Source organism: Tremella mesenterica (genome assembly GCF_000271645.1).
Source record: "Tremella mesenterica DSM 1558 unplaced genomic scaffold TREMEscaffold_5, whole genome shotgun sequence".
NCBI lineage: Eukaryota > Fungi > Basidiomycota > Tremellomycetes > Tremellales > Tremellaceae > Tremella > Tremella mesenterica.
Window position 1 is genome coordinate 1476273 of NW_006711229.1, and position 26763 is coordinate 1503035.

General features: G+C 46.2%; 7 protein-coding genes across 7 annotated transcripts; 3 read left to right on the forward strand and 4 right to left on the reverse strand.

Moving 5' to 3' along the window:
• Positions 1-134: 134 nt before the first annotated feature.
• Positions 135-7981, forward strand: TREMEDRAFT_30780 (uncharacterized protein; the record flags this gene model as incomplete). The annotated part of the gene is made up of 15 exons (XM_007004403.1): positions 135-1914; positions 1954-2264; positions 2312-2389; positions 2442-2518; positions 2559-2626; positions 2667-2795; positions 2839-4538; positions 4735-5050; positions 5273-5474; positions 5705-5901; positions 6050-6189; positions 6236-6362; positions 6568-6814; positions 7099-7377; positions 7576-7981. 15 exons carry the CDS (start codon positions 135-137, stop codon positions 7979-7981), a joined length of 6057 nt encoding a protein of 2018 aa, XP_007004465.1.
• A 1208-nt stretch (positions 7982-9189) lies between these two features.
• On the reverse strand, positions 9190-10372 carry TREMEDRAFT_62544 (uncharacterized protein; the record flags this gene model as incomplete). Its single annotated transcript, XM_007004696.1, has 6 exons — positions 9190-9340; positions 9567-9646; positions 9756-9911; positions 10024-10093; positions 10172-10239; positions 10304-10372. 6 exons carry the CDS (start codon positions 10370-10372, stop codon positions 9190-9192), a joined length of 594 nt encoding a protein of 197 aa, XP_007004758.1.
• A 504-nt stretch (positions 10373-10876) lies between these two features.
• On the reverse strand, positions 10877-12311 carry TREMEDRAFT_30605 (uncharacterized protein; the record flags this gene model as incomplete). The annotated part of the gene is made up of 6 exons (XM_007004378.1): positions 10877-11101; positions 11229-11321; positions 11371-11663; positions 11778-11884; positions 11917-12215; positions 12261-12311. 6 exons carry the CDS (start codon positions 12309-12311, stop codon positions 10877-10879), a joined length of 1068 nt encoding a protein of 355 aa, XP_007004440.1.
• Positions 12312-12652: 341 nt separating this feature from the next.
• Positions 12653-17456, forward strand: TREMEDRAFT_44157 (uncharacterized protein; the record flags this gene model as incomplete). Its single annotated transcript, XM_007004480.1, has 18 exons — positions 12653-13127; positions 13182-13532; positions 13587-13929; positions 13981-14098; positions 14142-14284; positions 14328-14586; positions 14621-14713; positions 14830-14927; positions 15033-15178; positions 15221-15282; positions 15324-15384; positions 15425-15744; positions 15792-15925; positions 15970-16130; positions 16178-16527; positions 16591-16648; positions 16694-16811; positions 17063-17456. The coding sequence occupies 18 exons, from the start codon at positions 12653-12655 to the stop codon at positions 17454-17456; spliced, it is 3684 nt and encodes a 1227-aa protein (XP_007004542.1).
• A 377-nt stretch (positions 17457-17833) lies between these two features.
• TREMEDRAFT_30597 (uncharacterized protein) lies at positions 17834-19827 on the reverse strand (the record flags this gene model as incomplete). The annotated part of the gene is made up of 9 exons (XM_007004376.1): positions 17834-17875; positions 17919-17983; positions 18176-18227; positions 18261-18325; positions 18605-18766; positions 19048-19178; positions 19321-19388; positions 19451-19504; positions 19792-19827. The coding sequence occupies 9 exons, from the start codon at positions 19825-19827 to the stop codon at positions 17834-17836; spliced, it is 675 nt and encodes a 224-aa protein (XP_007004438.1).
• A 626-nt stretch (positions 19828-20453) lies between these two features.
• Positions 20454-23975, reverse strand: TREMEDRAFT_71708 (uncharacterized protein). Its single transcript, XM_007004809.1, has 6 exons — positions 23314-23975; positions 23021-23177; positions 22386-22864; positions 22137-22307; positions 21492-21971; positions 20454-21395 (listed from the first exon to the last, which is right to left on the reverse strand). Exons 1-6 carry the CDS (start codon positions 23900-23902, stop codon positions 20485-20487), a joined length of 2787 nt encoding a protein of 928 aa, XP_007004871.1. The 5' UTR covers positions 23903-23975; the 3' UTR covers positions 20454-20484.
• A 436-nt stretch (positions 23976-24411) lies between these two features.
• On the forward strand, positions 24412-26315 carry TREMEDRAFT_30930 (uncharacterized protein; the record flags this gene model as incomplete). Its single annotated transcript, XM_007004418.1, has 3 exons — positions 24412-25817; positions 25994-26131; positions 26276-26315. The coding sequence occupies 3 exons, from the start codon at positions 24412-24414 to the stop codon at positions 26313-26315; spliced, it is 1584 nt and encodes a 527-aa protein (XP_007004480.1).
• Between the last annotated feature and the right edge of the window lie 448 nt (positions 26316-26763).

Here is a 26763-nt window from a genome sequence, read left to right on the forward strand (position 1 = left end):
TCTTCTCCCCCTTGTACGGATAATGACACTGACGACAAAGATATCCAACAAGTGATCAACAACGACGACGACGACGACGACGACGACGACCACCACCACCACCAACACACAATCACTTAACACATGCCATCAACATGCCCGACATACCCACCACTCCCCTCGGTTCTAACCCATCGCCACCCAAGCCTTTCACCAGCTCTCAGCCCATATTTGGCTATCAAGCTCGACTATTACAACGTACTTCATCTACAAAGACTTCCGGCACACCTATCTCCGGCTCATCCGGCCTGACCTCATCCCTCGCCAACATGGCCATGGGACCACCAGCTCCTCCCAACGGTACTTCACCTCCTTCCACCCCCATCACCCGCAGTGTCAAGCGTATGGTAGCCGAGGGAAACCGGCAGAATGGTCCTGAGTTCGCTACCCCTGGACTCCGAGGCTCTGCTGGATTGTCAAAGACCCCTAGCTCCATCTCATCACATACTAGAGGATCACAGTCGGTCAGCTCTGTAAGGAACCAATGGCAAGCTAAGATCAACAAGCTTTCTACCACTCCATTGTCCGAAGCATCTTTACCTCCAAATGGAAGCCAACAGACGCCAAAGTCGCTGAAACGGAGCACTTTCTCCCCTGATCTCACCACTGGAATGGGGTTCGCACTTTCGAATATATCCACTCCGTCCTCTATCATTCCTATCCGGACGGGCTCCTCGACGACTGACTCGGTACCGGATGTAAACAAGTATCAAAGTGATTTCATGGCTTCAAAAACCGCCAAACGCTCCACTGTGTTTGGCATGGAAGGGATCACTGCCTCTCCCATTCCTACCCCGATCGAACGTCCCTCGACACCACCGTCGAGCTCGAGTGTCATATCTGACCAAAGCCCGACAACAAGACAGCGACCGGCGTCCGTATCATCCTATGCCTCGATATTGTCTCCACATTCCACTGGTGAGAGTTCTGTCACATCAGGTCGGACGCAAGCCCAGGAAGAGAAGCTAGCCGCTGCTAGGGCTAACGCCCTGAAGAGGCTTGAGGCGAGACGAAAAGCTCAAGCTGAAGCGGCTGGTGAGGGTAATGCAACAATGAAAGCCACGGCGTCACAGGACATCCCAGCAGAGGTTACGATTCGAGCATCTCCCCCCGCAGCACCAATCACCTCGACGCCTGAACCGACGGCCGTGAGGTCTTCTCCCTTTGCTCATCTGTTCGAGCCTCCTTCGTCGAACACGGAGAAGACACCTACCAAACCAACTTTCCACTTCTCCGAGAATGTCACCCCTACGTCCTCTCGTAGCTACATCTCGCGGTCGACCGCTGCATCTTCGACCACTCCTGCACCTTCGGCCGCACCTTCGTATGTCCCCTCTGGTCTTTCCGTCCCAGCCGCTTCTTCCACTTCCTCTGGTCCCGGGTTGCTCGGAGGGAAAGATAAATACGGCTCTATTAGTAAGACTGATCGCCGACGTCTCGGACGACATTTACCAAGGATCGCATCGGGCGGCGAGGGATGGGACGAAGAGGTGGTTCCCGGGCATAAAGACATGTCGGAGAAGAGAATTCCTTCTAGTCTGGGGAGGAATGCAATTGCTCCCTCTAAGACAGAGAATACGCCGCCGATCCCTACTCCTGACAGACCGTCCACAAGTGCCCCTTCCAGTAGGCCCAGGGCCATGGACGTCCTGGCGCCCTCGACGACTACCAATCAACCGAACACAGTTCCATCACAAAGTGTTCCTTCGACACCAAGCAAACGACGATCCGTAATGGTTGCTGAGAAATTGAAAGAGTCGCTTGCCTCCACACCCAGACCGGAGGTAGCCGGAGAGGAAATGAAGGGTCTGATGAGTGCGGTAGGAGCTTTAGGGGTGCGAGGACGATCGAAGGAAGGTGGTGAGGGTGTAACAGGTGAGTGCCAATGCGTGTCGAGTCTTCGCTAAGTATCAGGTATGGCGAACCGATTCCGCTTGTCCAAGTCCAGTCTTCCTCCGTCAGCATCATCCGCCGCCCTTGCGCCTGCTCCATTGCCATCGAGGAAGCTAGCACAAACGAACTGGATGGATCGCCAGCGACACGCACTTCAGGCATATGAGTATCTGTGCCATGTAGGGGAGGCGCAACAGTGGATTGAGGGTTGTTTGGATGAGGAGTTGGACTTTGGAGTGACCGAAATGGAAGAAGGCCTCAGGGACGGTGTCGTCTTAGCCAAATTGGCTCGAGTTTTCCTCGGAGAGAGTGCTGTCAAACACATTTACACTGTGAGTTTCAGTCCACCTTGGTTAAACGCAAGCAGCTGACTGGCTAGGATGGCAAGCATCGATATAAACAGACTGAGAATATCAATTACTTCCTTCGGTTGCTCCGGAGCGTCGGTATGCCCGAGGTGAGTCATACTCCATAGTCTAGATACTAGTCAGTTTAAATCTGACGTACAGACGTTCATTTTTGAGGTCACTGATCTTTATAACAAGCGGAACATCCCCAAAGTCATTTTCTGTATCCATGTACTGAGGTAAGTAGATGTACCGTGCGAGGATGGCGCTGAAGATCAGTCACCTTTTGTCCCGACTAGGAAGGGCAGAAAGAATCGGAAATCTCGTCGGGCAATTCGAGTTCACTGGTCAGTCCATCCTGTCGACTGACGCCTCTCTAACCTCCAGATGAACAACTCGCTGCGACACAGAAAGGCCTTCAGGGAGTTCCCATGCCTAATTTCGGGGACGTACGAAACACCCTTGCTAAAGAAGCCAGCTGGGAGCCAGAGGAACCGGAAGAGACGGAAGATGAAAGTAAGTCGGTCCACTGGGGCGCGGAAAGATTACTGATGAACAGAGCGGGATCGAGAATTGATAGAATGTGAACCTTCGATTATCAACCTACAAAGCCATCTAAGAGGTCGGCTGGCCCGCGCGAAGACTTCACGTATTCGAACTCAGCTCGACTTGGCTCTACCGATCATCACTCGAATACAGTCGCAAGCTCGCGGATACCTTGCCCGCCAGATTCTCAAAGCCGAACGCACCGAACGATCTCATCTCAGTTCATGGGCGACTGGGCTACAAGCCATTGTCAGAACGCGTATCGCCACAACAAGGTGGCAACAGCGCATTCTTTCTGTGCGTCGGAGCGAAGCATCTGCAGTCGGTATACAAGCTCATGCTCGCGGAATGCTTGCCAGGGTCCGACTAGCCACAATCGAAAACGCTCTAGACAAATCTTCTCGGCATATCGTCAATCTTCAAGCTATCTGTCGCGGCTGTCTCGCCCGTCGACGTCGATCTGAGCATCGTAGAGCCATGTCTACTCCGGAGATGGTCCAAACTATCCGATCACTCCAAGCTGTATCGCGAGGAAGACTACAACGTCAAGCCGCTGCCCAACAACAGCTCAAGGTGCATTCTCAAATGCAGACATTTCTGGCTTTCCAAAGCCATCTCCGTGGCGCTTTGGTTCGACGTACTCGTCGTGCTCATGAGGAGAAACTCGATAATGCCGCTGATTACATCGTATCCATCCAAGCGGTTTGTCGAGGTATTCTAGCTCGCCGAAAGAAACAGTCCTTCATATCCACCGCTCAAACTGTCGCCCCTGCAATAACTTCATTACAATCTGCTCTCCGTGCTCGTCTAGCTAAGCAAAGTCACCGTAACATGCAAAAGGCACTTGCTAAGGTCGAAGTAGCCGGTTCAGTTGGAGGTCTCCAGGCTTTCTTACGTACCAAATTGGCCAAACGACAAGCTACCGAACAGAAAAAACAACTTGAATTTGTTCAACCTGATGTGATCGGTTTCCAAGCTATAGCTCGAGGATATTTAGCTCGTCAAGAATACCGAGAATGGCGAGATTATCTCTTTGACCCTCATACACAAGGTGCACTCGTGTTCCTGCAATCACTCATCCGAGGATTTTTAGCTAGGAGACGATTATACCTCCGAACTTCTTACATTCACTCGAGGATCGATTCCATTGTTAAAATTCAAGCTTTATGGAGAGGGAGAACTGAACGACAAATGTATCATCGTCTTCTTACTGGTATGGAGGTAGATGTTCCAACTATTCAAAATTACATGCACTTGCTAAACGATACGGAATCTGATTTCCGAGATCAGATAAGGACGGATCTACTACGGAAACAAGTAGTAGAGCTCATAAGGGAGAATCAAATATTAGAGACGGACGTGAAAGATTTGGATACGAAAATAGCTTTGATAGTTAATAACAAGATGACTTTCGAAGAACTTGCCAGAGCTAAGAGAAGGGCGGGACAAGGACAACAAGAACAAATTTGGCATCAAACTAATATGGATCCATTTGGAGGTGGAGCTCATCTGGATAAAGGTAGTCAAAGGAAATTAGAATTGTATGAAGGATTGTTTTTCTTGTTGCAGACAAAAGCGGAATATTTGAGTAGGTTGATAAGGGGTTTGAAAGGAGACGAAGTGGAGAAAGATAGGAAGATGGTAGAAGGGGTCGTGTTGGTTTTGTTCGGATATGAGAGAAGAGAAGAGTACTTGTTCCATAAACTTCTTCAGGTGGGCCTACAATTTATATCGTGACCCCAGTATGATGAGGAGAAAGGCCAGATAGGAGCGAGGTGAAACGTGGCGGCGTTCAGATGTGTCTGGTGTGACTGTCTGTCTGACACCATATCTTGACGAAAACTGCACATTGGTGTTCGAACATGTGCAGAGCTTGTTTTATCAAGAGCTGGGATAGACTAACCCTCAGCTGGCGGTACACGAAGAAATCCTACTCTCCACCACATTGTCCGAACTTGCCGAACATCGATTACCCATAGTCTCAGTGACTAAACAATATGCCAAACCCAGTGTCACTCCTTACGTTCAAGAAATCATGTCTGAACATATCCTCAGAGTGGTCCAAGCTCAAGATCTTGACTTGTGTACTGATCCATTGGAAATATACAATAGGTCGATTAATGCTGAAGAGTCTCAAACGGGATTACCATCTCCACGTCCGAGGGATTTGAATGCGGATCAAGTGTTACAGATTGATGCTCCTGCTCGTGCTGAGTATATACAACGTATGTCGGTTCTTCCATCATCTCTCTATCAACCCTGGAACTCATCGATGTACAAACTACCTTTCCGTACATTATTCATCGCTTCCCTTATATCGACTTGACACTTTGTTTACGAATAAGAGGAAATGTGGGGAAGTGCAATCTCGTGTACTTGAGACAAACATCTTTGCAGATTGAATGAGAGATGTGTTGAAGCGTATAAAGAAGTAAGCTGATGAATAGATCTACAGGAACTTCGTTTCCTTTGCGATCGGTTGATCAAGGGTTTAGTGGCTTCAACAGTTCATGTTCCATATACTATCCGTCTACTCGCTCGAGAGTCTTTGTTAGCTCTTAGAGTTAAATATCCTGATGCTTTCGACCATGAACTCACGCCTGTCGTGGCTAAGACTGTGATTTTACCCTTTTTGTTACCGGCTATAATGTGAGTGTGCACATGTCTGTCCCCTGATCACTTTCATGTCCATTACCTCCCATGCCTGTTTCTGGAAATGTCGTATCTCGTGGGTTTATGGTTTGGTGAGGGTACAAACTCTCTCTTCATGGACCTGTTCCGCATCACCTTGGGTGTCGCTTGGACCTGGGGACACGCTGTTGGTTGGACCATAGGGTACCATGTGTACTACAAGGAATACAAAGAACACTGACGAAAAGCGCCCCGGAAACGTTCGGGATCCTCGACACACCAATCGGCGCCATTGAAAGACGTAACCTTGCTGCAATCGCCAGTCTGGTCACTCATGTTGCCAGTCAAGACCTTTCGAGTTCTACGAAAGATCGTTTCATTCGTGTGCCCCTTCAGGAATATATTAGAGCGGACGGAGAGGTTTTCAGGGACTGGATCATGGAGCGTGAGTCGAGCTTCTTTCTACACACTTCACAGAAAGTTATCTTTCATTTACAAACACCCTATTTACCATCACACCCGCACATTTTCTTCTCCGTCATCGGTCCTTCGGCATAAGATGATGTCTTTTGGATTTGGACGCTCATTCACAGTCGCTTCTGTTGAGCCACTCGAAACATACTTCCAGACTCATGAACTGTTCGAATCGGCTCTAGAGGCGAAGCCCATCTCCATCACTCGCAGTGAAATATACGGTATGCTCGGTGTGATGGTAAGACATCTTGCCATTGTGGTGAGTCCTATCCTCTGGGTACACTGATGTGTTGTTGATATAGTAGTCTGGAGGGAAGACTGCGGATCCCGTTGCAAAGATATTGGACGAATTAGAAGGACCTCCGTTGGAATATGATAAAAGTAAAATTCCTATCAGTTTGAGATTGACCAATCGTCTGGCTCAACTACAATGTGAGTTACTTCCTTCGCATTCCCAACCTTGCAACAAAACATCACACTTTTTCTTTCGGTATCACGGAAGTTTAGTCAATCTGTACTGCGAGTGGACGGGATAAACCTAGTGAACAAGTCTGACGGTTGTCGTTGAGCGTGGTGACGAAGACGTGAGAAACGCGTGGAACAGGATTGTGGGTGCGAAACAGATGCTGATACCCAGCAAATGATGATGATGCTCCTGGTAAAGAAGACTGGGTGCAGGCTAAACGACATGTTCTAGCTGTTCTTCGTATTCAATCGGGTCGGACATTATTCGATGTCCTCGTCGCTCGACCGGAACAGATACATGAGCAAATGTGGATTCAAGAGGTTCATAGAGATATGGCATTGGAGACTGCTCGTCAAGGGACGCATCAATTACCGCCGACGCCGGTGGAGAAGGAATATCAAATTGAGAGTATACGATCGTGAGTTGTTTTCATCATCACCTCAGTCTCTTTCGTCTCTCCTTACCTCACTGCGTTTGCCCAAACTTCCGATCCTCACGAAATTCCTGCGCCTGTGCTTGATCTCCACCTGGCGGATCATGACCCACTATGATCACTAAACCTTCGACTTGAAGGAGTTACCTCAGGATCTCCCAGATGATCGGGCTTTCATCATGATCTCCAAACCATAACAGGTTTTCCGAGTTTCTTAGGTGTCAAGTCGACAATCGGACATGATGCAAAATTAAATGATTGACAACCAGACTCCCCTTCCATGAAGTCAAATGCCGTGCGATAGAATTCTGCATGCGACTCGAATCCCTAGGTCGATTGTCCCGTGCGGACGCTTTCCAAGGTTTGTTAGTCAGCATAGCTGGCGATATCCGACAAAAACATCATCTACGTAAAATGCAAAAACAATCTCTTGTGGCTATGACACGAGCATATGAAGATTTGTCGGCAAAGAAGAGGAAGTTCGAAGAACAGATTAAAAGTTATCATGATTATATCGATTCGTCAATGGCGAGTTTACAAGCTAAAGGGTTGGTTCATGTTCAGTAATCTCTCTTCACCTCTTTCCACCTGCTCCATCCATCACTCCAGGCCTTCCATCACTCCCAGGCCCTCCGTCACTCCCAGGCATTCCACGACCGCCATATCAGCTAGCGTACCACCCCTTTTGTGGTGTAATGTCATCTCTGGTGAATTGTCATCCGGCGGCTTGAAAGCTCACAATTCAGAAAGAAAAAACCTACATTCTTATCGAAACAATACCGTCATCAAAGACACGAAGCTAAACTTGGCAAGAAATCACGTTTCGGTTCTTACGCTTACACCGCTACTGAATTATACGACCGTGGTATCTTATTAGCCATCGATCAATTCTCTCCTAGACAATACGATAAAGTCACACTTGTCATAGCTTCAGACGAAGTTGGAGTTTTCAGTCTTGAAATGGCCAGTTCGGCAAGTGCGGCATCTAGTACTTTGATAGGACATGAAGAATTGAGAATGGAAGATTTGTTACAAGCTCAATTCGATAATGAACAAAGTTTGTTGTTATTTGATGGAATGGCGACTTTTAGTATAAACATGCTCATACATCAAATCAACAAGAGTGAGTTTCTTTTTTTACGTCGTATTTGATTTACTTTTTCCCTCCATACTTCGTTCTCTTCTCTCTTCACATACTACCCATTCACGCCCTTCAGGCATCATTGGCCTCTTCTTCTCGTGCGACTCGGCAATTTTCTCCTAATCATCACATTTGTGACATATCATTTTTCCCAACTGACAGATCATGATTCTCAATCGCTCTCATGTGACTGATACGTGTCGGTGGAGAAGGTCAGATTGACGGGGATATAGTATCATGCTAATTGTAGAATTCTATTCTTGACGAAAGAATATCACGGACATTGGGTAAGAAGGGAGACGACATTCTTTTCTTGTATTTGATCATCTTGTAGCTGTATCTTGTGAGATGCAGCTTGCTTTACTTCCTGCACTCACATTGTGCTACTTCGACATTTCAGTTCATCCATTTCCTCTTACCAGAAAACAGGAGGACGATTCGTATCGAATACGGTATGAGCCTACTTGTACAACAGAATACCTCAGTCAGGTTCATCGATAACAACAGTCATCCATGCCAATAAATTGCTTCTTATATATCAGATCTACCCAAAGATGATAAACAAATGACATTCCTTCCGATCCCTGAAATTTCCAACAAAAAAATCAAACCATCGTACTCGTTGTCTCTTCTCTTTCAATCTTCTCCACATCCGTCAGAGAAGACGAAGACGTCGTATCCGCTTCTCTTATCGAAGACGAGACTTCCTTTACACCGCTCTCCGACCGTTGGTTTTCAATAGGGACTGGGGGGTGTATGTCCGATTGAGACATAATGGCTTCAGTGGTAGAATGTCTCGTTTCATCATTTTCTCGAACTTGTTCAGCTTGTTGGGACATTCGAAGTTTGCGTCGTCTAGCTGAAGGATTTAATAGACCGGCAAGGATGATGATACCGAGATCCGCGACTGATACGACGAGATAAAGTACCTGAATCGTCAATAAGGGTATCTCCAACTAGTAATTCTCGCTCCCTCTCCCCCTCTTTCACAAAAACATGATCGAATTCTCGTTGCTCCTTGTGCTGGCCTTCTCAAATCTCCCTCAGTTCAGAATGCATGGAAACTTGAAGATTGGTCTCGCGAGAGTCTTCTTCCGTGTGGTACCAAAAATTGAATTTATTAATGTCTCTCACTCACATCACCACGACGTGAATTAGAATGTTTGGGGACAGGAGGTAGAGGTGAATGAAGATGAGACAGGATAAGAAGTGTGGGCAATCAATTTTCACTCACAAAAGCGGGTACGTCCAACTTTGGTCTAAAGAAAAGACTGAGAAAGCTTAACACCCCACCTGAGACGTCCAGAGCGAGAAAGATTAGGGATATACCGACTACCTCACGTAATCGAAAGATTTCGTAGTATTGTGGTCTGATATCAGTTTTACGTCTCAACGTCCTACATGACTTCAAACAGGGATTCCTGTATTTGAACCTTCGCCTTCTTTCTGACATACGGAGCTTGGTAGAGATATAGTGTGGTTCGAAGATCGAATGAGTTTGGCCTCGATTATCGTCCTGAATTGTCCGTGACCCATGATCTGAAAGGAATGATTTGCAGAACTTTTGTAGGGATATCTGTCTGAAAGAGAACTCACAAAAGTCCTAAAACATTGAAGGCGTTAGTCATGTAAGCATAAGCCATGGCTACGCCCGGAAGACCTTCGGAATCGGCTCTCTGCACCATTATCAATGTGTCTCTTGTAACATTAGAGCACTTAATCGGCGGTGTCAAAAGGAGGAAGGAATGTACGGTGGGGAGATAGATCTAATGACGGATAACTCACACGAAGAGCAAATATGGAACCTGTTTCGAAACCTGCGAATAGGAGTAACAAGGCGAATAAGACTGAAATGGATTTGATAACTGAATAACCACTAGAGTAGTATAGACATTGAGAGAATGAAATACAGGTGAACAGATAGAACAGTTGAGCTTGGACCTGTGCATGTCAGTTGGTTTTCTTATGCCAAGTCACATCCTCGTAAAGAAAAGAAGATAGGATACTTGATTAGAAAAGTAGAGATGACTATGAAGATTAATGAGGAACCTACGCAGAAAGCTATACTGAGATGCTGGGTAAAGGCATATGGTCCATAGGTGAATGCACTACCTGCCCACAATCTACGCAGTCAGGGGGATTCCCTTCAGAGATGGAACGACTCGGCTTGAATAGAGATCATCTTTTATTGATTCACTCACAACATTAACCATGGGGATAAACCATGTGTCGATTTGGTGCGATATGACTTTACAATTTGGGGTATCACCTGAGGATCAGTTTCAGTTTTCGTCACATTGGAAGATCTGCCAAAATTCATAGTCATTACTCACCACCACAGACCAGATAATCGATCCCGCTGTAGCAAATACGTTCTCGGCCACTTTGTTCGTCGGAAACATTTTTTCAAGTCGAGTATCGATGCATCTGAGACAAGTGAGTTGACTCGTGATTGAAGCTTTTAAGGATTGGGGAATGACCCCGAAGGAAACGGTTTGCAAAAAATTGATGGCATCAAAGGACTGTGTCGTCCCTTCGTCTTCCTTTCCAAAGCTCCAGTCAGTATATTACGCATGTTGATGCAAACCCGAATGAAAGGTCAGTGCGTGAGAGAAAGACGGAAGGAAAAGAGAGGTGAATAAAAAGCAGATATGCAGATGCAGATGCTTACAACAAATTAATCTAGATGTCGCTCCAGACTCGCCCTGTCCAATCTATCCTCCTAGCACATTCATGTCCCCGAGCCGATAGAACGAAAACCGTCGTCATCATTGAACCTCGAGGTTCTCATGATGAATGACAAACAAGGTAATTTAGAATTTCGGGGGTTCGGACGATTCTCAAGAGATAGGAACAAGGTGAAAAGGATGGAATGATGTGGACGCGTGAACAAGATTTTTACACTGTCACAGAGGTCGACTATTGTCTCGTCTCACCGCTAACGCCCGAAACGCCCAAACCAAATTCTCATAGACAACGAATGTCGTACATGTCCCTGGGAGGATTCGAAGGGCGTTTGTACCTAGACCTTTGTAAAACCCGAGGAAACCTTCATTTCGCCAGGCAGCAGCTATGACGCTGGGAATTGTGACGGGTTTGGAGGATGAGAGTGTGGAAGGTCCAGAAGCGTTCTATTCATCAGATTCGCATCCGAGTGAGTTTACCGATCATTACTTGTTACCACGGTCTCGCCTTAATGGGTTTTGGGGGTCGGAGAAAGCTTCCAAGTATTAAGATCCGGAGTAAGGCGAGACTCACTTGTATCCGAGCTCTGATAACCTGATAGGGGTATGTGATCGCAATAGCAACAAACTTGGAACTTCCTGATGCCAGAATATACTCTATGTTTTTCTATGCGTGAGAAACATTACATACGCAGTAGGGATTAATGATGACTCACTAATTTCTCATCTTCCGTCTTCCATTCCCTCCCATGTGACGCATATAACTTTCTCTTTATGTCCGTCCGTCTTCTCTTAATCTCCTCATATGTTGCAAACTGTATTGAACCATTCGATACTCCGACCAACGCCAACAAAGACCCTCTGTAGAGTCCTCTGATACCTTCATTCCGGTAAATAGACCCAAGAGCTTGGAAAAGACCCCGGTAGGCGGTGGGATCATGACGTGCAGTAGCGAATACGCGGGTTTTAACCACCCATATAGGATTTGTGAGCATGGCAGTGACAGCGCCTTGTATCAGCGTCGGTCATGCGAGATCACAAATCATCTTCTAACGGGTGCCTAAGTATGGTAAGGCTTTGGTTCATAGGTGTGGGGAGTAAATGAGAGACGCCATGAACTCACTTGCTTCAGCTGCTGCTAGTAAATGCTGACCACTGGTCGTGCGATAGGTCGGATCACCATGTTGCATTTGTTTCTTGATCATGTTGTAGCTGGTGATGAGTGATGAACTAGTCAAAGAGTAGTGGTCGGGAAAACTCACAACAAGAAGTAGAGACCCCAACTGCCAGCTCCTCCCACCAGATTCGGGATCAGCCCTCTGTACAGACCCTTCCACCCGTCTACCTGAACAGCTTCTGCCAGTGCACCGTATACCGCCCGGCCGAATCCCGGTCGTTTGTGTGTCATCGGGTGCGAGCTGGTTCCTACGGAAGTTCCAACGGGATCAGGAGGAGCATAACGAGGAGCGTCTGCCAGTTGGAACCGGACCTTGACGAGATCTAGTGGATGCATGACGAGTGTAGCGACTGTCCCGGCCCCGAGTCCAGCGACGGCATGATCCTTGTTCGTCAGCTTAAGTGGTACAATCAGGCGACAAAAACTAACAACGGAGGCATCTCCAAAAAGGGTGGGAGCGTTGAGCACAGAGGCTGACATGATGAACTCGGCGTTTGAATGGCTCCCACTAGAACAAGACCTTACTATCGGTCTGGTTCAGCTGTTAGGAGAAGGTATTGACCCAGTGTGGGACGAAGGGGAAAGAGGAGGAATGCAAAAGTTGAAGAAAAAAAGTCAAAAGTTTCAAGTCGAATCGATGACGCGCTCGTTTTCAATCACAAACCACACTTCTTCTTCACTTTTCACACCTTGACTCACCATCAAAGCTCATATCAAAGTAAGATGGGGTCTTATCCTCATGAGGTGAGCTTACTCTCCACATCTTTCCTCCATGACGAATGGCCGCTTACCGACAGTTCCTCGCCCACCCCCAGCCGCTCATGTTCGTCGCCGGTCTATGGTCTTCCTCAGGTCGGGATCGCAGTGCTTCCAGTGCTTCAGCTTCGAATGTAGCCGGACCTAGCTCCAGAGGACGTGCTGGGACCATCACCAGCTCGGACCCTGCTGTCACTCTTGCTCAAGCCCCACTCGCGGCTTTCACTTCGCCAAGGAGCCTACAGAGAGGTTTGCCGTCCAGTCCACCTGCAGTCAGGTCACCACCATTGGGGGGACCCACTTCTCCCCGCGAGGACGAGACCGAGTCTACGCTCGGCAAGGATGTTCTCGCGGTTCCGGATGACAGTAACAACAGGGGACTTGCGGAACAGGCGACGGAAGGATCAGAACGAGATGTGGAATTTGAAACTCTTCTCAGTGATTTGCGGGGATCACTGGAAGGCTTAGGAGAGAAAACGAAAGTATGGCTTCCATACGACAAGAGAAAGAACTTTCGAATAGTCATGGTGGATAAGGTATGTCACAACCTGATATTCTTGTCCCTCCACTAAATACAGTATCACCGTCTTCCAGCTCGCAAAGCTCCACCACAATCGACAGTTGATCAAGCTCCTCATTCGACACTCTCACCTTATACGACGACCTCACCCATGTGTCCTGATGGTCTTATCTCACCCATTTGGATCCGCAAACATGCTGAAATGGTCCCTTCAGTCTTTGTCCTCTTTCTCAGACTTTACGAAGTCCAGAGCCCCTCTCCAGATCTCAGTCCGGAACATCAGAATGCGTTCAACGCCGAAGAGAAGCAGAGAGAAAAGGAGCTTGATGAGATGATGATAAGGGAGATCGCTGATCGACGACGTCGACTTGGTGAGCGGGGTATCAAGCTTACTGTCGTATTAATGGCGAGTGCTATTACTTTGGGTATGTCACAGCTTACACATCTGCATATTTACGGGTAGTTTGGCTGATCATGAGATTCTCCAACCCTGGATGCTCGCTTGTCGCATCTACGGCGCTCTTCATCTCTCTCCTCAAAAGCGTCTCTCTTTGTCCTGACTCCTGTCCCGGCTGATCAGCTCGCCGAATTTGTGGCTTCCCTCCAAGAGTCGCTGTACGACTCAGCCATGGAATACTATGCCAATCACATCAAAAAGATCCGCAGGAAACGTGGTCGTATCGCAGGGCTACCTCAGTTCACGCAGCCTTCCGTGCTGAATGGGGGGATCAAGATGCTCGGACCACACGGATGGGCCGTGAGATATGATTGGAAAGCCGCTTGGTTTTCTGAGATTCGAGGAGATCTGGACATTGCACGGAGGTCAGCTAAAGAGCATTGATGTTGTTGTTGTTTTTTGAAGCTGACGATCAGATACTATGAGGAATGCTGGAACGAATTAGTCCGAATGTTCAGTTCAACACAAATCTTACCGCCGAGAAGTAAACGTTGGGCAGAGGCCAAAGTCTTAGCAGACTGCGTAGCGATCAGAGTGAGATTCTCACCATCGATACGGATCACAGGCTCAACTTCAGATTTGTCGACTTTGGTTATACAGCGGCGAAAGCACAAAAGTTCTCGAGCCTTTTAACCTGCATTTACACCGATTTGGTGATCTATCCCGTGGTTGGGGTATCGGTGAAGAGACTTATGAGTTTTGGTCTTGGCTCTCTCGAGAGTCCGTCATTTCTCCGTGCTGAAGTTGACATCGCTGATTGCAGATATCGCATTTTTGCGGAGCTTCTGGAGGAAGCAGTCAAACAAGGTCACCAAATCACACCCTCGGCATTACCCACTTTCCCCACTCCACTCGCTGCAGCTCATCCCCCAACACCTGACTATTATGCCACTCCAACCTCTTCTGCGAATCCTTTAATGTTCCTTCAAGGACCTGCATACTACTACTATACGGCGGCGGCTTGCTCGGTGGAACGCAAGCGGAAGTTTGAAGATGCGCTCTCTGCTGAGGTATGTCCTTATGTTGATTTTTCAATTTCTCGCTGAGACCACATAGAGTAATACTCCGGCTCCGGGTTTGAATACTGAGAAGACTGTTGATCATGCTGCTTTGATCGGGGAGGTAAGTCGAATATATGCAGATGACCGTGTCTGACCACAAAGTTGTTTTCTAAAGCATATGATCTGCTCAGAGAGGAAAAAGAACAAAGAGACAAATCCCAGGACGGAGCAGAGAAGCAAAGCGAGGGAAAGAAACTGGAGAAGAAGAAACGGGAGAGACGACCAAGTCGAGTGGCCCTGTATATGTCATTTCGGATGGCGGAGGTGTATTGTCAGGCTGGACAGTATGAGATGGTCATGAGGTCAGTGGGTTGTATCGTCTGTCATTTATTCGATACACTCCATTCAGGAGTTTTCTGCCGTAACGCTTGGTATGCTCAGTGATAAGTTTGTGCTGACTCGAGCAGTCACTTCGATAAGCTCGCCGAGGAGTTCAGACGTGACGGCTGGCCCATCGTCGTCCGACAGATCCGTGAACTATGGTACGAAGCAGCACAACGAACAGGTAACGTCGAAGTTGCTGCTCGTCTCCTCTGGGAGATGCTAGCACCTTGTGAGCTTTACTATGCATTTTCAGACCAAGCTGACTTGACAGCAAGTGGAGTGGAGACCGAAGATCGCTCTGCACTTCAAGAGGATATCCTGTCACTTCTGCGGGTAAGTTCGACGTATCCTGTGGAATGAAACTCACATGACAGACGACCAAACCATCTACTGCGGAACCACTTATAGTGACATTTGTTCCATCTTCTGCGTTTTGTAGGTGATTTTGACGTGTCCGGCAACGCTGATAAGATAGTGGACATCAAAGCTGGCTTCTGGGAGAGGACATGTCAATCTGGACAAACAGCTCCATTTCAGATCACTCTGGCGTGTCCGGAAGAAGTCGACATTTCCAACATACGATTCACCAAGCTCAAGGTTGTCTTCTCTGACGAGAAGTTCAATTCAACAGTTGTGGATTCGCCAGATATCACCGAATCCGTGACCCTACTGGACCTAGGTATGATTCAAGAGAAGTCTGAACTAGACACGATTCAGACGGCGCTACGTTGGACGCCGGGGCACAAACTCACCATCCATGGCCAAGTTGGCGGTGTGGCCGATTCCGAGATCAAAGTGAGTTCAAGGCCTAGCAATGCTAGCGACTGGACTGACATGTCAAGATCACGTCGGTTATTCTCGAATTGAAAGAGTCATCTTGGGACATACAAATCGTCTTCACTCCCGATTTGCTAGACGAATGGTCAACCCGGACAGACCCCCTGATACCACTACAAGAATTATCTCCCACTATCTCGTGAGCTGTTCTCAAAAGTTTGAAGAGTGCAAGTTGATATACAGATTTATTCCTCGACCACATAATCTCGATGTGGAAATACAATATCATCCTTCTGGCTATGTCGACGAAGTTCTACCCATTATGATCAAAGTGACGAATCCTGAAGATGTAGACTTGGAGATTCAGATGTCTGTCTTACTACAGTCCGGTGAACCTGGCGACAGTGAGCTTTCGATAACACGCTGAATCGTACCACAAGTTGACATATAGCGTCGACAATCACATTCGACCGAAAAGAATCTACAAACCCACTTCAAAATCTTCCTCTGGGTATCTTATCACAAGGAAATCTTGAGAAGATACTTTACCTTCGTTGTCCTAAACCCGCAAGCAAAACAATAGAGATCTCTATCCAATCTTCCCTTTCCTCATCATCTGATAAGACGATGGAAGAGATACAAAGAACATTAATCATACCCTTCCTTTATCCTTTCATGTTATCTTCCACCGTTCAAGTACACGATACCGATTTAAGTGGACGAAGTGCAGTGATATCAAGCGTTATTTCATGTCCTGGACCTAGACCTTTACATGTGGAAAGTTTGAAAATACAATCTTTCGTATGTTTTGCTCCTTGTCATCCATCAGTTGACTTGGATGTGATGATGAGCTGATAGAAATAGGGAAATGAAGAGATAACATATACGAGTAGTTCTTTGGAAGTAGAACAATTTCCTCAGTGTGAGTCTGTCCATCGAGATGTATATGAAGAAGATTGATGAGTAGTATGGGATCAAGATACAGCTTTTTCTCTTGTGGCAAAGTTTGTATTACAGCCTAAAACTAGGAGAAATTCAATGGTTTTAGGTGGTATTCCCGCCGAATTGGTATTCCAATGGAGAACGTTAGTCCTTCCCCCCCTCCCCCCTCTCTTCGTCGATCGTCCCTGGTACCCATCGCCCCCTCCCCTCTATCACATACTCTCGTTGAAAGATTCTAATTCGACATGTGGGCAAATAACAACCCACTCAAACGTCATCCATCTCATCCATTCCCAGGTGATGAATCACTCACTCATAACGGGATATCCAATCAATTGAGTATATACATGTGATACCGTACGATCAGTTAAGAATATATATACTGAAATCCCAGCGACTCATCATCATCCCTTATTCAAAGTTCTCTTCTCTTCCCTCCTATATCTCTCCCTCGACATACACAAATATCCGCTATAATCTCTCATCCTCCATCTGCATCCCTCATTCAATCATTCAACCCCATTCTAACATTGAAAAATCACACGCCACGTCCTCATGTACTAAACGTATTGGTAGAACCGACCGACATGTTCGTATGGTCCGGTCCTAGAAATATGCATGTGACGGTTGGTGGTGGGGAAGAGAAAGAGGTGGGGTTGATAATGCGGATGATAGGACAAGAAGGATGGAGGAAGATACCGAATGTCAGGGTATGGGAAGAAGGGATAGGAGGGAGAAGTGAAATTGTTGTTGGAGGTAAAGAAGGGAAGGTGTTGGTTAGACCATGATTGTATTTGTGTTTTCATTAGACACATCTAACACCACTACCTCGTCTTGGGATCCGTTGAGCGTTGAGTCCTCAAAGCATGTCAGGTATAGTATACAGCCGTAGGGGTGCTATAACCTGTTTTCTCAGAAAGTGCGGTTGTGGACGGGCGACGTGACAGACATCATTGAATCCAGCTTGACAAGTACGATTTTGTCACTCCAACTGAGTTACATTGACATAAGTTGACGTATCACGTCAGGTTCTCACATTCTCACACCAGCATGAATTGAAAAAAAAAGTACAGATGATCATACATAACATGTACCCCATAGGTACCCCGCCTATACAGATATACAACATAAAGTTCAAACAGGTAAAAGAAGAGATGATCACAACTCAACCAGACCATTGTATCTTCGCATCTGTCAAAGGGACATACTACTTGTTAGCCAGAAAAAGGATCAGGATTAGAAAATCTGACCATGACGCCAAATAATTTAGTCCGTGTGATAATACCATGTTCATCTTTGTCAACTTGCCATATATCTTCTTATCAGCTCTTCCTTTCTTTCCTCTCATCTCCTCTGCGATGATACTCCCAAAATTGAAAAGTGTCCCCAATTCGATGTCGTTGGTGGTGCCGTCCGATGAGTCTCTTGATCACGGACATCTGGACGAGGAAGAAGAAACGATGAGGAATGAAACAAGAGAGAAGAAGTGATGAGAGATGTTAATCACCTTGTGTATGTTCGCCGACGGGTATGAACATTCTTCCTGGTTTTGCCAACTGCTCATCAGCTTTGAAATGGGATGAAAGACTTACTTGATCTATCAACGGTTGTGGGATTTCAGGAGCGGCAGCGCCTACATGAATGATTTGATAAGGTGCTATAATCAATTGGATATTTCAATCTCTAATGGTGGACTTACCATGTGAAGGATATCCTGACGGTCAGCAGTGTTGAAGATGGTGAGCGTCATGGATCTACTCAATTCAGACTCTTGTATAAAAATTGTCTCTTTAGAAGAGAATTTTCAACGTTGAGATGAAGGATTTCATCCGGAGCACACAGATGAGGAGGTGAAGTAGCACACATGACCTAGCTAGGAGTGAGAATGGAAGTGAAGAAATATGTTAAGAAGAGGATATATGAGAATATAACCCACCTAATCGGCCATCTCCACATACAATCTCCACCCCACCCTTCTCCGCACCAAGCTTCACACCATCTTTCGTCAAATTCTCCTTGGCTAGAGAAACCAACTGGGGTAAATGGTCGATACCAACCACGGTAGCATGAGGAGCTAAATGATGTAATACAGCGGTTACTGAAATCAACTCAAACTTATCAATCATTGTCCTCTATAACTCCCACCTCAATACCAACCTCTTTGGCCAATTCAAATTCAAATGACGATCAAAATAAGACTATATGGGTAGGGGGAAGGGGGTGATATAGACAAAAAGGAATTGACTTCGAAAGTACGCGTAGGGTCATCGAAAGGAGGAAGATATATGAAGAAATACACTCGAAATCACGAGCGAGATCATCAATGGAAGGAGACCCATGGAGTGTAGAACAAATAGATGGTCTAGGGTGATAACTTACAATACCCAGACCCACTTCCAACGTCCAGAATAGCCCCTCCGATGTCGGCCGGAGGTAACAAAGCCAATAAATTCTCACATGCATGAGCGTGCATATGCGGAGCGGAGATAGTAGCGTTGTAACCTATTTTCCTATTTCAGTCAATTTCATCTCTCCCGTTAGTCCCAATAACCAGTATTAGCACGACAGAAGAAATAGGTGAAAAATCCTAAATGGCAATCAGGTAGTCTTTTTGAGATAAGGACATATGAAGGAAGGAAGAATGAAACTGACTGTGGGGAATCTTCGTATGCTCCTCTGAGATCAGGTACGTAATTCTTTCTATCGACTTTACGCATCGCCTCGTCATGTAAGCATCGAGTTTCTACTATCATGCATGGAAGTGAATGTTGGGAAAACTCACATCTGCTACAATGGATGAACGTATGAGACCTGCTTCTAGAAGTTTATCAATGAGCTGTTTCATCAGTTTCACTAATCATCTCTTCAATACCCTTTTCTTTGTGGACTTTCAATTACTTCTTACAGCTTGACCTTCTTGTCGCTTCTCAGCGATATCAGTGCTCACGGGTTACCCCATCTAGGTCAGTCGTCACTCAACATCCCCATCCAAATCTCCCTTCATACCTTCATTCCACGTCGCTATTGACCCTCGCTCCCTCCTTTATTCCAGAAGATAACACAAGCTCCTCAGTCCCTGAGCTTTGAACACTAAGAGGAACAAAGAGAAGTCAAACTACCTACCTCCTTGTTAGTCCTACCCGAGCAGAACCAAGCCATCTTCTTTCTTACCTCCGATGTAGACTAACTTGTAAAATACAGGTAACTACAGCAACATTCCGTTCGTTTGACCCGGATGACCTCCACCTCTTCCCTTCCCTTCTCCGAGATTTGATCCCGTCCATGACGCATAATTACTTATCAAAACCCTCCACCAACCAAATTCCTCAAATCTTTCACCTTGTCAAGTTTGACATCAACTCTACATTCAACAAAAGTTGTCACATGTCACAAGTATATGTGAGTTTCTCTCACTCTTTATCTCCCACGGAAGCCCCTTCCTCCCACCCCCAAAAGACTCATGACGATATCAACCGAAACAAAATAGGAAGTGCCATCTGTATTTTAACCTCCTTAAGGGCGGTATGCTGTCACTCGGACCTCTGATCAGTCTTTTTTACATTCTTACACCTTTCTCACTCGTCCTTCCTTTTATACATCTTCCATCTTGAGTTTCTCATATCCTCTCGACCGCAGTTCATGTGGACTTTGGTCTCATCACAGTCGACGAAGGAACAACTATGATGAGAGGTGTGCCTGTGCTGACGATTGATAGACATTGTACCGCGCAAACATCGAAATTCCAGTGTTATATGGAGTGGGTCGACAAAGCGAACAAAAGATGTCACACAAAAAACCACCCATGCATATTCTATCTTAGATCAAATGTATATCCGGCTTCACCACAAAATCCGTTGTACCCGGTAATACCCTCAATGGTACTTCTAAACTCACCGTCTCCGTACTCATCTCATGCCATGTTCCTCCCAACCAAATCAGAGGTGAAACATCTGGAGATGCTTGCCAATTGTTTTGATCATGATCATTCTTATGTTTCGAAGGAAGGAGATGAATCGTTTCGTTATTTTGAAATTGTTTGGATCCCATATGTTGATTTAAAGCTTTTTTCGATTCTCTCTTGACTTCAGATTCTTCTTTCTTCCCTCTTACTTCATCCGTCTTCCCAGGCTCTCGAGATGATTTTACGTCTTGTCCATCTATCCACTTTTTGCCATTTATCATACTCAGTTCATCGATATCTGCCAGTATTCGAGGACCATGAAAACCCTTTGCCTCGTTTTGACTTACACCGTCGATATCTTTCAGATCTGACAGGGAATTGCGATAACGCGAAATGGATGGTCGTCCATTCTCCCGACTTCTCGGAGGGACAGAGACCAACAAGGACACTTTCAACCTCCATTCCATACCTCCCAATCTTCCATCCGATCCGGCACTCAAGGAAAAACTCGGAGTAGCATCACTGGGTATGTCCAAAGCTACCACTAGCCTCGTGGTAGAAGTGAGATATCCGCTCTTTTTATCAGCGTGTACTCGGTTCAGCGTAGGATGTTTGATGTGTCCCGAAGAGTTCGGTGAAGGAGGCAGAAGGGCTTCAGGGATGATTTCGTGTGATTCGAGATATGCGGCGAGTTTGAGAACACGACGGGAGAAAATGGGTAGGTTGAATGTGAGAATGCAGAGGAGTGTTTCGCCGAGTCGATAGGTGTCTTTGATTAAAGTAAGACGGGAGATGAGTTCAGAGTGTTTGGAGATATCATAGGGGTCTATTCATCAACATTTCATTTGACAGATCAAGACCGGTGCAAAAAGATGGACAAAAGCTGAAAAGCGATATTGGTTCTGGGCAAAGAAGAACTTACTCTTGGTAGATTGTCGACTGAGTATCTCCACAGCTTCCTTACAACTTCTTCCATCGACATCTTTCTCTTGCTCACCGATCAATCCTATTCCATTGAATCCTATACTTGGACTAGCCATACCTTCTGGGACTCTCAGCCGACGTCCTGAATCGCTATCATCTATTCCATACGTCGTATGTCCAATAGGAGTAATCGCTGGAGAGGGTGACCGTAGTTGTTCACATGGTGTACTAGGTGACATTGGAGGTAACATGGGTGACGACCTAGACATGGGAGTACCAGCCTCTTCCAGATGATCCAATAAGTGTTGGGCGTACGCTTTCAGTGATTCCTCAGTGTTCATTTCAGCCTCTGCATGCGTATCATAAGACCGTCGGTTGATCAATTGAGATTTGGAGGAGGATGTGATGTCTTCTGTTTTGGCATGATCGGTATTTTGGATGATGGGTTTGAGAACATCGTATTTTCTCGGATGTGATACTGTTCGTCAATGCCATCCCTTTTCTCTTGTGGACACGAGCCAAGAACCTTATTCATATTGGATCGATAAGTGACGCTGAGCTACGAGAGGGGAAGAGACATTTTAAGAAAGGAGGAATAGGGCTTCGAAGATGGAAAAGGGAGATAATTGGAAACAATACGGACAAGATACATTGCCCCATATCCGGATAGGCACAGAGATGTCTAGAGACTTTTGATTCTTCCCTTCTCCTGGAAGTAAGACAGTAAGCGAGACCATGAGGTGATATGTGAAGCTATAAGCCTTGCCATCGTGTGCAGGAGGGAGGTTCGTAGGCAGTTGCAGGGTGTAGACGACTATTTTCAGTCAGTAATACCCCTTTTTCCTTCGTTGACATCACTGCCTGGGGAATAACCAAACAAAATCAAACTCACATTGCCTCGTTTCTCCCTCCTTGAGTTTCAAGTCTACCCCTAAAAGACTCCTGGTAGTCTCGAAGACAGGCAAATCCTTCGTATTCCAAACCCTTCTTCTCTCCTCCTCCAAAGATCCTCCCACACCGCCATAAACCAGCTCCTTGGCTAAACCAACCAAACTACCCGTCAAACTAGGTTGCAGAGAATTACCAATGGCACCCGTTCCAAATGACAGCTGCCACCGACTGGTGTTAGTCACCCCACCAGCCGTTGACAACGATCCTGAGCCTACTGGCTGATGTAACAGTTTCGAGCGAAGAGGTAACAGAGGATCAGGTGGTATGTATTGTGAAGAAGGATGGAATTGTCCCGCCAAGTGAGTGTACGCCCATAAGACCGTGATTGTTTTATTTTCTTTTTCTCGAATGAAGGGATGGACAGGTGGAGGTGTGCCAAAGCCGAGGTAAGATGCACCGTATGCGTTATGATACGAAGGACTACGAGAATGAGAGTTAATTAAGGGAGATGAAGGCGGACGTCTTGAAGGACTGCGGGGAAAGTTGGTCGGGGAGGAAATTGGGTTTGAGTTTGACGAATCAGGGGCTCTGTATGGACGAGATGGGCCAGGACTTGGAGGGATGGAGAGTTGTGACAAGGATTCGGATATGGAAGGTAGATCAGTTCGAGGGGAGCGAGGCGTGGAGGAAGCTGGGGATGCCATGGGTCCGGTGACTGTTAAACTGCGTGAGTGGGAATGGGACGGAGATGCATTGAATTGGTCTTGCCGTCGGGCTGGAAGAGGAGGGGGAGCTGTAAGTCAGACGTATGTGTGACAGATGAGCTGCAAAGCGAGCTCCACTGGCGTACTTTTGCATGATGATAATGGATGAAAGAGACTTCTGGAGTGAATGGGAGGAGGCTGGAGATAAAGAGAGTCTGAACTCACTCTGACCCGCCAAGGCCCAAATCATCTCCTGAGGACTTAGACTGCCTCTACCCAACGCCAAACTTCTAGCTCTTCTTGCATGTCCCCCATTAGCTTCCATCTTCTTGAAAGCCTCAGGACTTCTGATACCAGCAAATCCTTCTCCTAAACCTCCTTGTGGCCATCCGGCTCGATGTAAAGGGTTCGCCCCGGGACTATAGGGAAATCCCATTTGTATATCATCAATAGGTGGCGTAGCGGTCGAGACTAAAGTGAGAGGAGCAGGCGGTTTGGATGGTCCAGCATCTGCGTTCTCCCTTTCTCTACCGATGAGGCCATGTCTTTTGAGAGACTGCGCATCAGGTGTAGGACTCAATGTGGTCGAGGAGGGTGCTCGTGAAGATATATCAGACTTCAGAGCGTCCCCAACATTCGAGCTTGAACCATGTGTAGAGGCTTGGCGGACATTGCGGAATGTTAAGATAGCCGAGAAGGTTTCTCCTGCGTAAAAGGCGTAAGATGAGGGAAGGACTGAGATTTCGAGGTAGGGATGTAAGTCATTTGTCACGACTGGAGATTTAGGGCCGGAGAGAGGGAAGAAGTAGGACATGCTGTTTCAAAAGCACATTGTCCTGCCACCTTGAAAATGACCAGGTGAGCCAGAAAGGGGAGAGACGGGGACGAAGAAACCAGGGGATAGGTAGGTAAGAAAGTGATAGGAATGCTGGTTAGAGGACGTAGAGTACGGAGCGTGGCCCCGCGTTGCTGCTCATCGGTGCCACATTCGTATCGGTCATCCATAACCCCGCCGACACCAATGTCACTTCTCTTCCCCCACAACTTCCTTGCCTTCTGACATATACAACATACGCTGCATCCAACGCAGCTTCGTGATTCAGCAGTACAGCTGGACTTGAGCTACGTCTGAAAATTCGAAGCGCTTCCATAAGTGCGTTGCAAGTCGATTTACGACAATTGACGACCTGTCCTTGATACACACACCCCTTGCGTCATGCCGAAATCGATACCAGCGACTCCGCTGGCCAATCGATCCAATGGTAGTCCCTCAGGTTCCCCAGCGCCAGCATTCGCTGCACCCGGAACGTACACTCTCTCTGTATGTGCTGTTTTGCAGCCAAATCATATACAGCAGCTAACTTGAAGGACGTCGTACCCGGCGTGAAAATCTTCGTCCGCAAACCTTTACCTAATGGTCAAGAAGAACACCGCAAAGCTGAAGTCTTATCCACACGTCCTAAACCCGTTTCAGCATTCGCACCTCCACCCACCGATACTCAAACCTCAGATCCTCGAGATGATACCGAATATTACGTGCATTATGTGGAATTCAACAAACGATTGGATGAATGGGTGGGCGGTAGTAGACTCATCATCGATAAAGAAATGGAATGGCCTAAACCAAAAGAAGAAGGGAAGAAGAAAGAAAAGACTGGAAAAGCGACACCTGGCAAAATGACACCTATCCGTGCTACAGGATCTCCGAGACCTTCTGGAAGTTTGTTAAGAAAAGCAGCGACGAAAGCCGCAGCCGCAGCTGCTAAAGGTGTCAACTCGAAAGATATTTCCATTCCCATAGGAAAAGGATCAGCTCTGAAGCGGAAAGCAAAGTTGGAACCTGATGAAGATGCGGATGGTGAGGAAGATGATTTGGAAGATGGTGATGCCAGTATGACAGCTTCACAAGCTGATTCAGAAGATGCTGAAGGAGAAGTTGATCTTACCGCTCCTTCTGATCCTCAAGCTACTCCACCTGTATTCAGTAAAAAACAAGAAATTGAAAAACTTCGAACTTCAGGTTCGATGACACAATCTCATTCTGAAATTTCAAGAGTCAAGAATTTGAATAAATTACAAATAGGAAAACATGAAGTTGAATCTTGGTATTTTTCACCTTATCCTGCCGAATACGCCTATTTACCCATGTTATACATCTGCGAATTTTGTTTCCTCTTTTATCCTTCTCTTTTCCAATTGGAAAGACATCGAACGAAATGTACTCTACTACATCCTCCCGGAAACGAGATATATAGACACGACAATATTTCTTTTTTCGAAATTGATGGAAGAAGACAAAGAACTTGGTGTAGAAATCTTTGTCTCGTATCGAAATGTTTCTTAGATCACAAGACTTTATACTACGACGTAGATCCTTTCATGTATTATTGCATGACTGTGAAGGACGAATATGGACAACATTTGATAGGATATTTTTCAAAAGAAAAAGAAAGTGCAGAGAATTATAATGTGGCTTGTATTTTAACATTACCACAACATCAAAGAAAAGGTTATGGGAAATTGTTGATTGAATTCTCATATGAATTATCTAAAAGGGAAGGGAAATTGGGAAGTCCAGAGAAACCTTTGAGTGATTTAGGTTTATTAAGTTATAGAGCGTATTGGCAAGAGAAAATCGTGGAATTGTTATTGAAAAGTGATGAGGAAGAGATTAGTATGGATGAGATTGCTCAGAGGACGAGTATAACACATGGGGATATAATGCATACGTGAGTGGTCTCTCTCACATACTAACCTTCTCAAATCCTCACTCTGCGGTTTCTCATATCCCATCAACATACCGTCGGTCCTTCCACCGTTTGCCTCCCTCGTTGGCTTGCGTGTTTTCAGTGAACATTTCCATGATTTCATTGCTAGATACTTCAGGTGGTTACTAATCAGATAGATGTCAAGCACTTCAAATGATTAAATATTATAAAGGACAACATATCATTCACCTCACCGACGGGGTTTTAATGCAGTATGAGAAAGCACAGAAAAAGGCGAAACAGAGAATAGATTCGGAATATCTCAAGTGGAAGCCGTGAGTCCGATTTCTATCATGCTTCTCGTACCTTCTCTTTCACATTCTCCGCAATGTTATCCACACTCTCATCTTTCTCACTCCTCGAAATCTGACCCCAGCTGAATGTGCGCTTGATAGTGAGCAAATAAGCTAACGAATCAGACCGGTATTCAGTCGAGCGCAATTAGCATTCGGTTTCTAATTGCCTATTCACCATTTTCAATGTACAAGTACAGTAGCTTTAATCATTGTTGTATGCATCTAGTTTTATTGTCTTGACATATGATCTTCTGTAACTCACCTTGTTATACGACTATCCTCTTTCACCAAGACGCTGCATCTTGGCATTCTTTATCGTTGGTTCTGTATCGTCCCTTGTGAAAGAAAAGACAACAACAATTTAAGGTACGATACAATAGAGACCGGGGTTGGCAATCCCCCGCGACCATCCTTTGGATCACATTCATCTTCCTTTTCTTCTTCTCTTTCCAAGCCGTTCAGTTGATTGATACTCATATCGTATTATCCAGTTGATCCATTGTCCGACAAGCTCATCGACAATGAAGTACGGAAAGAATAAAAAAACGTCTTCCCTCTGGACTCAATTTACCCCTCATCTTCTTACTTGCTCCGATACTGACGGTTGATCC

What these genes read in the sequence shown, in the direction of transcription:
- TREMEDRAFT_71708 (XM_007004809.1), bottom strand. Translation starts at nt 23,902, where the DNA reads ATGTCCTACTTCTTCCCTCTCTCCGGCCCTAAATCTCCAGTCGTGACA. An exon ending in GATATGGGGCAATGTATCTT is followed by an intron (nt 21,972 to 22,136) that starts GTCCGTATTGTT and finishes ATTGACGAACAG; the next exon opens with TATCACATCCGAGAAAATAC. An exon ending in CAGTCGACAATCTACCAAGA is followed by an intron (nt 21,396 to 21,491) that starts GTAAGTTCTTCT and finishes GTTGATGAATAG; the next exon opens with ACCCCTATGATATCTCCAAA.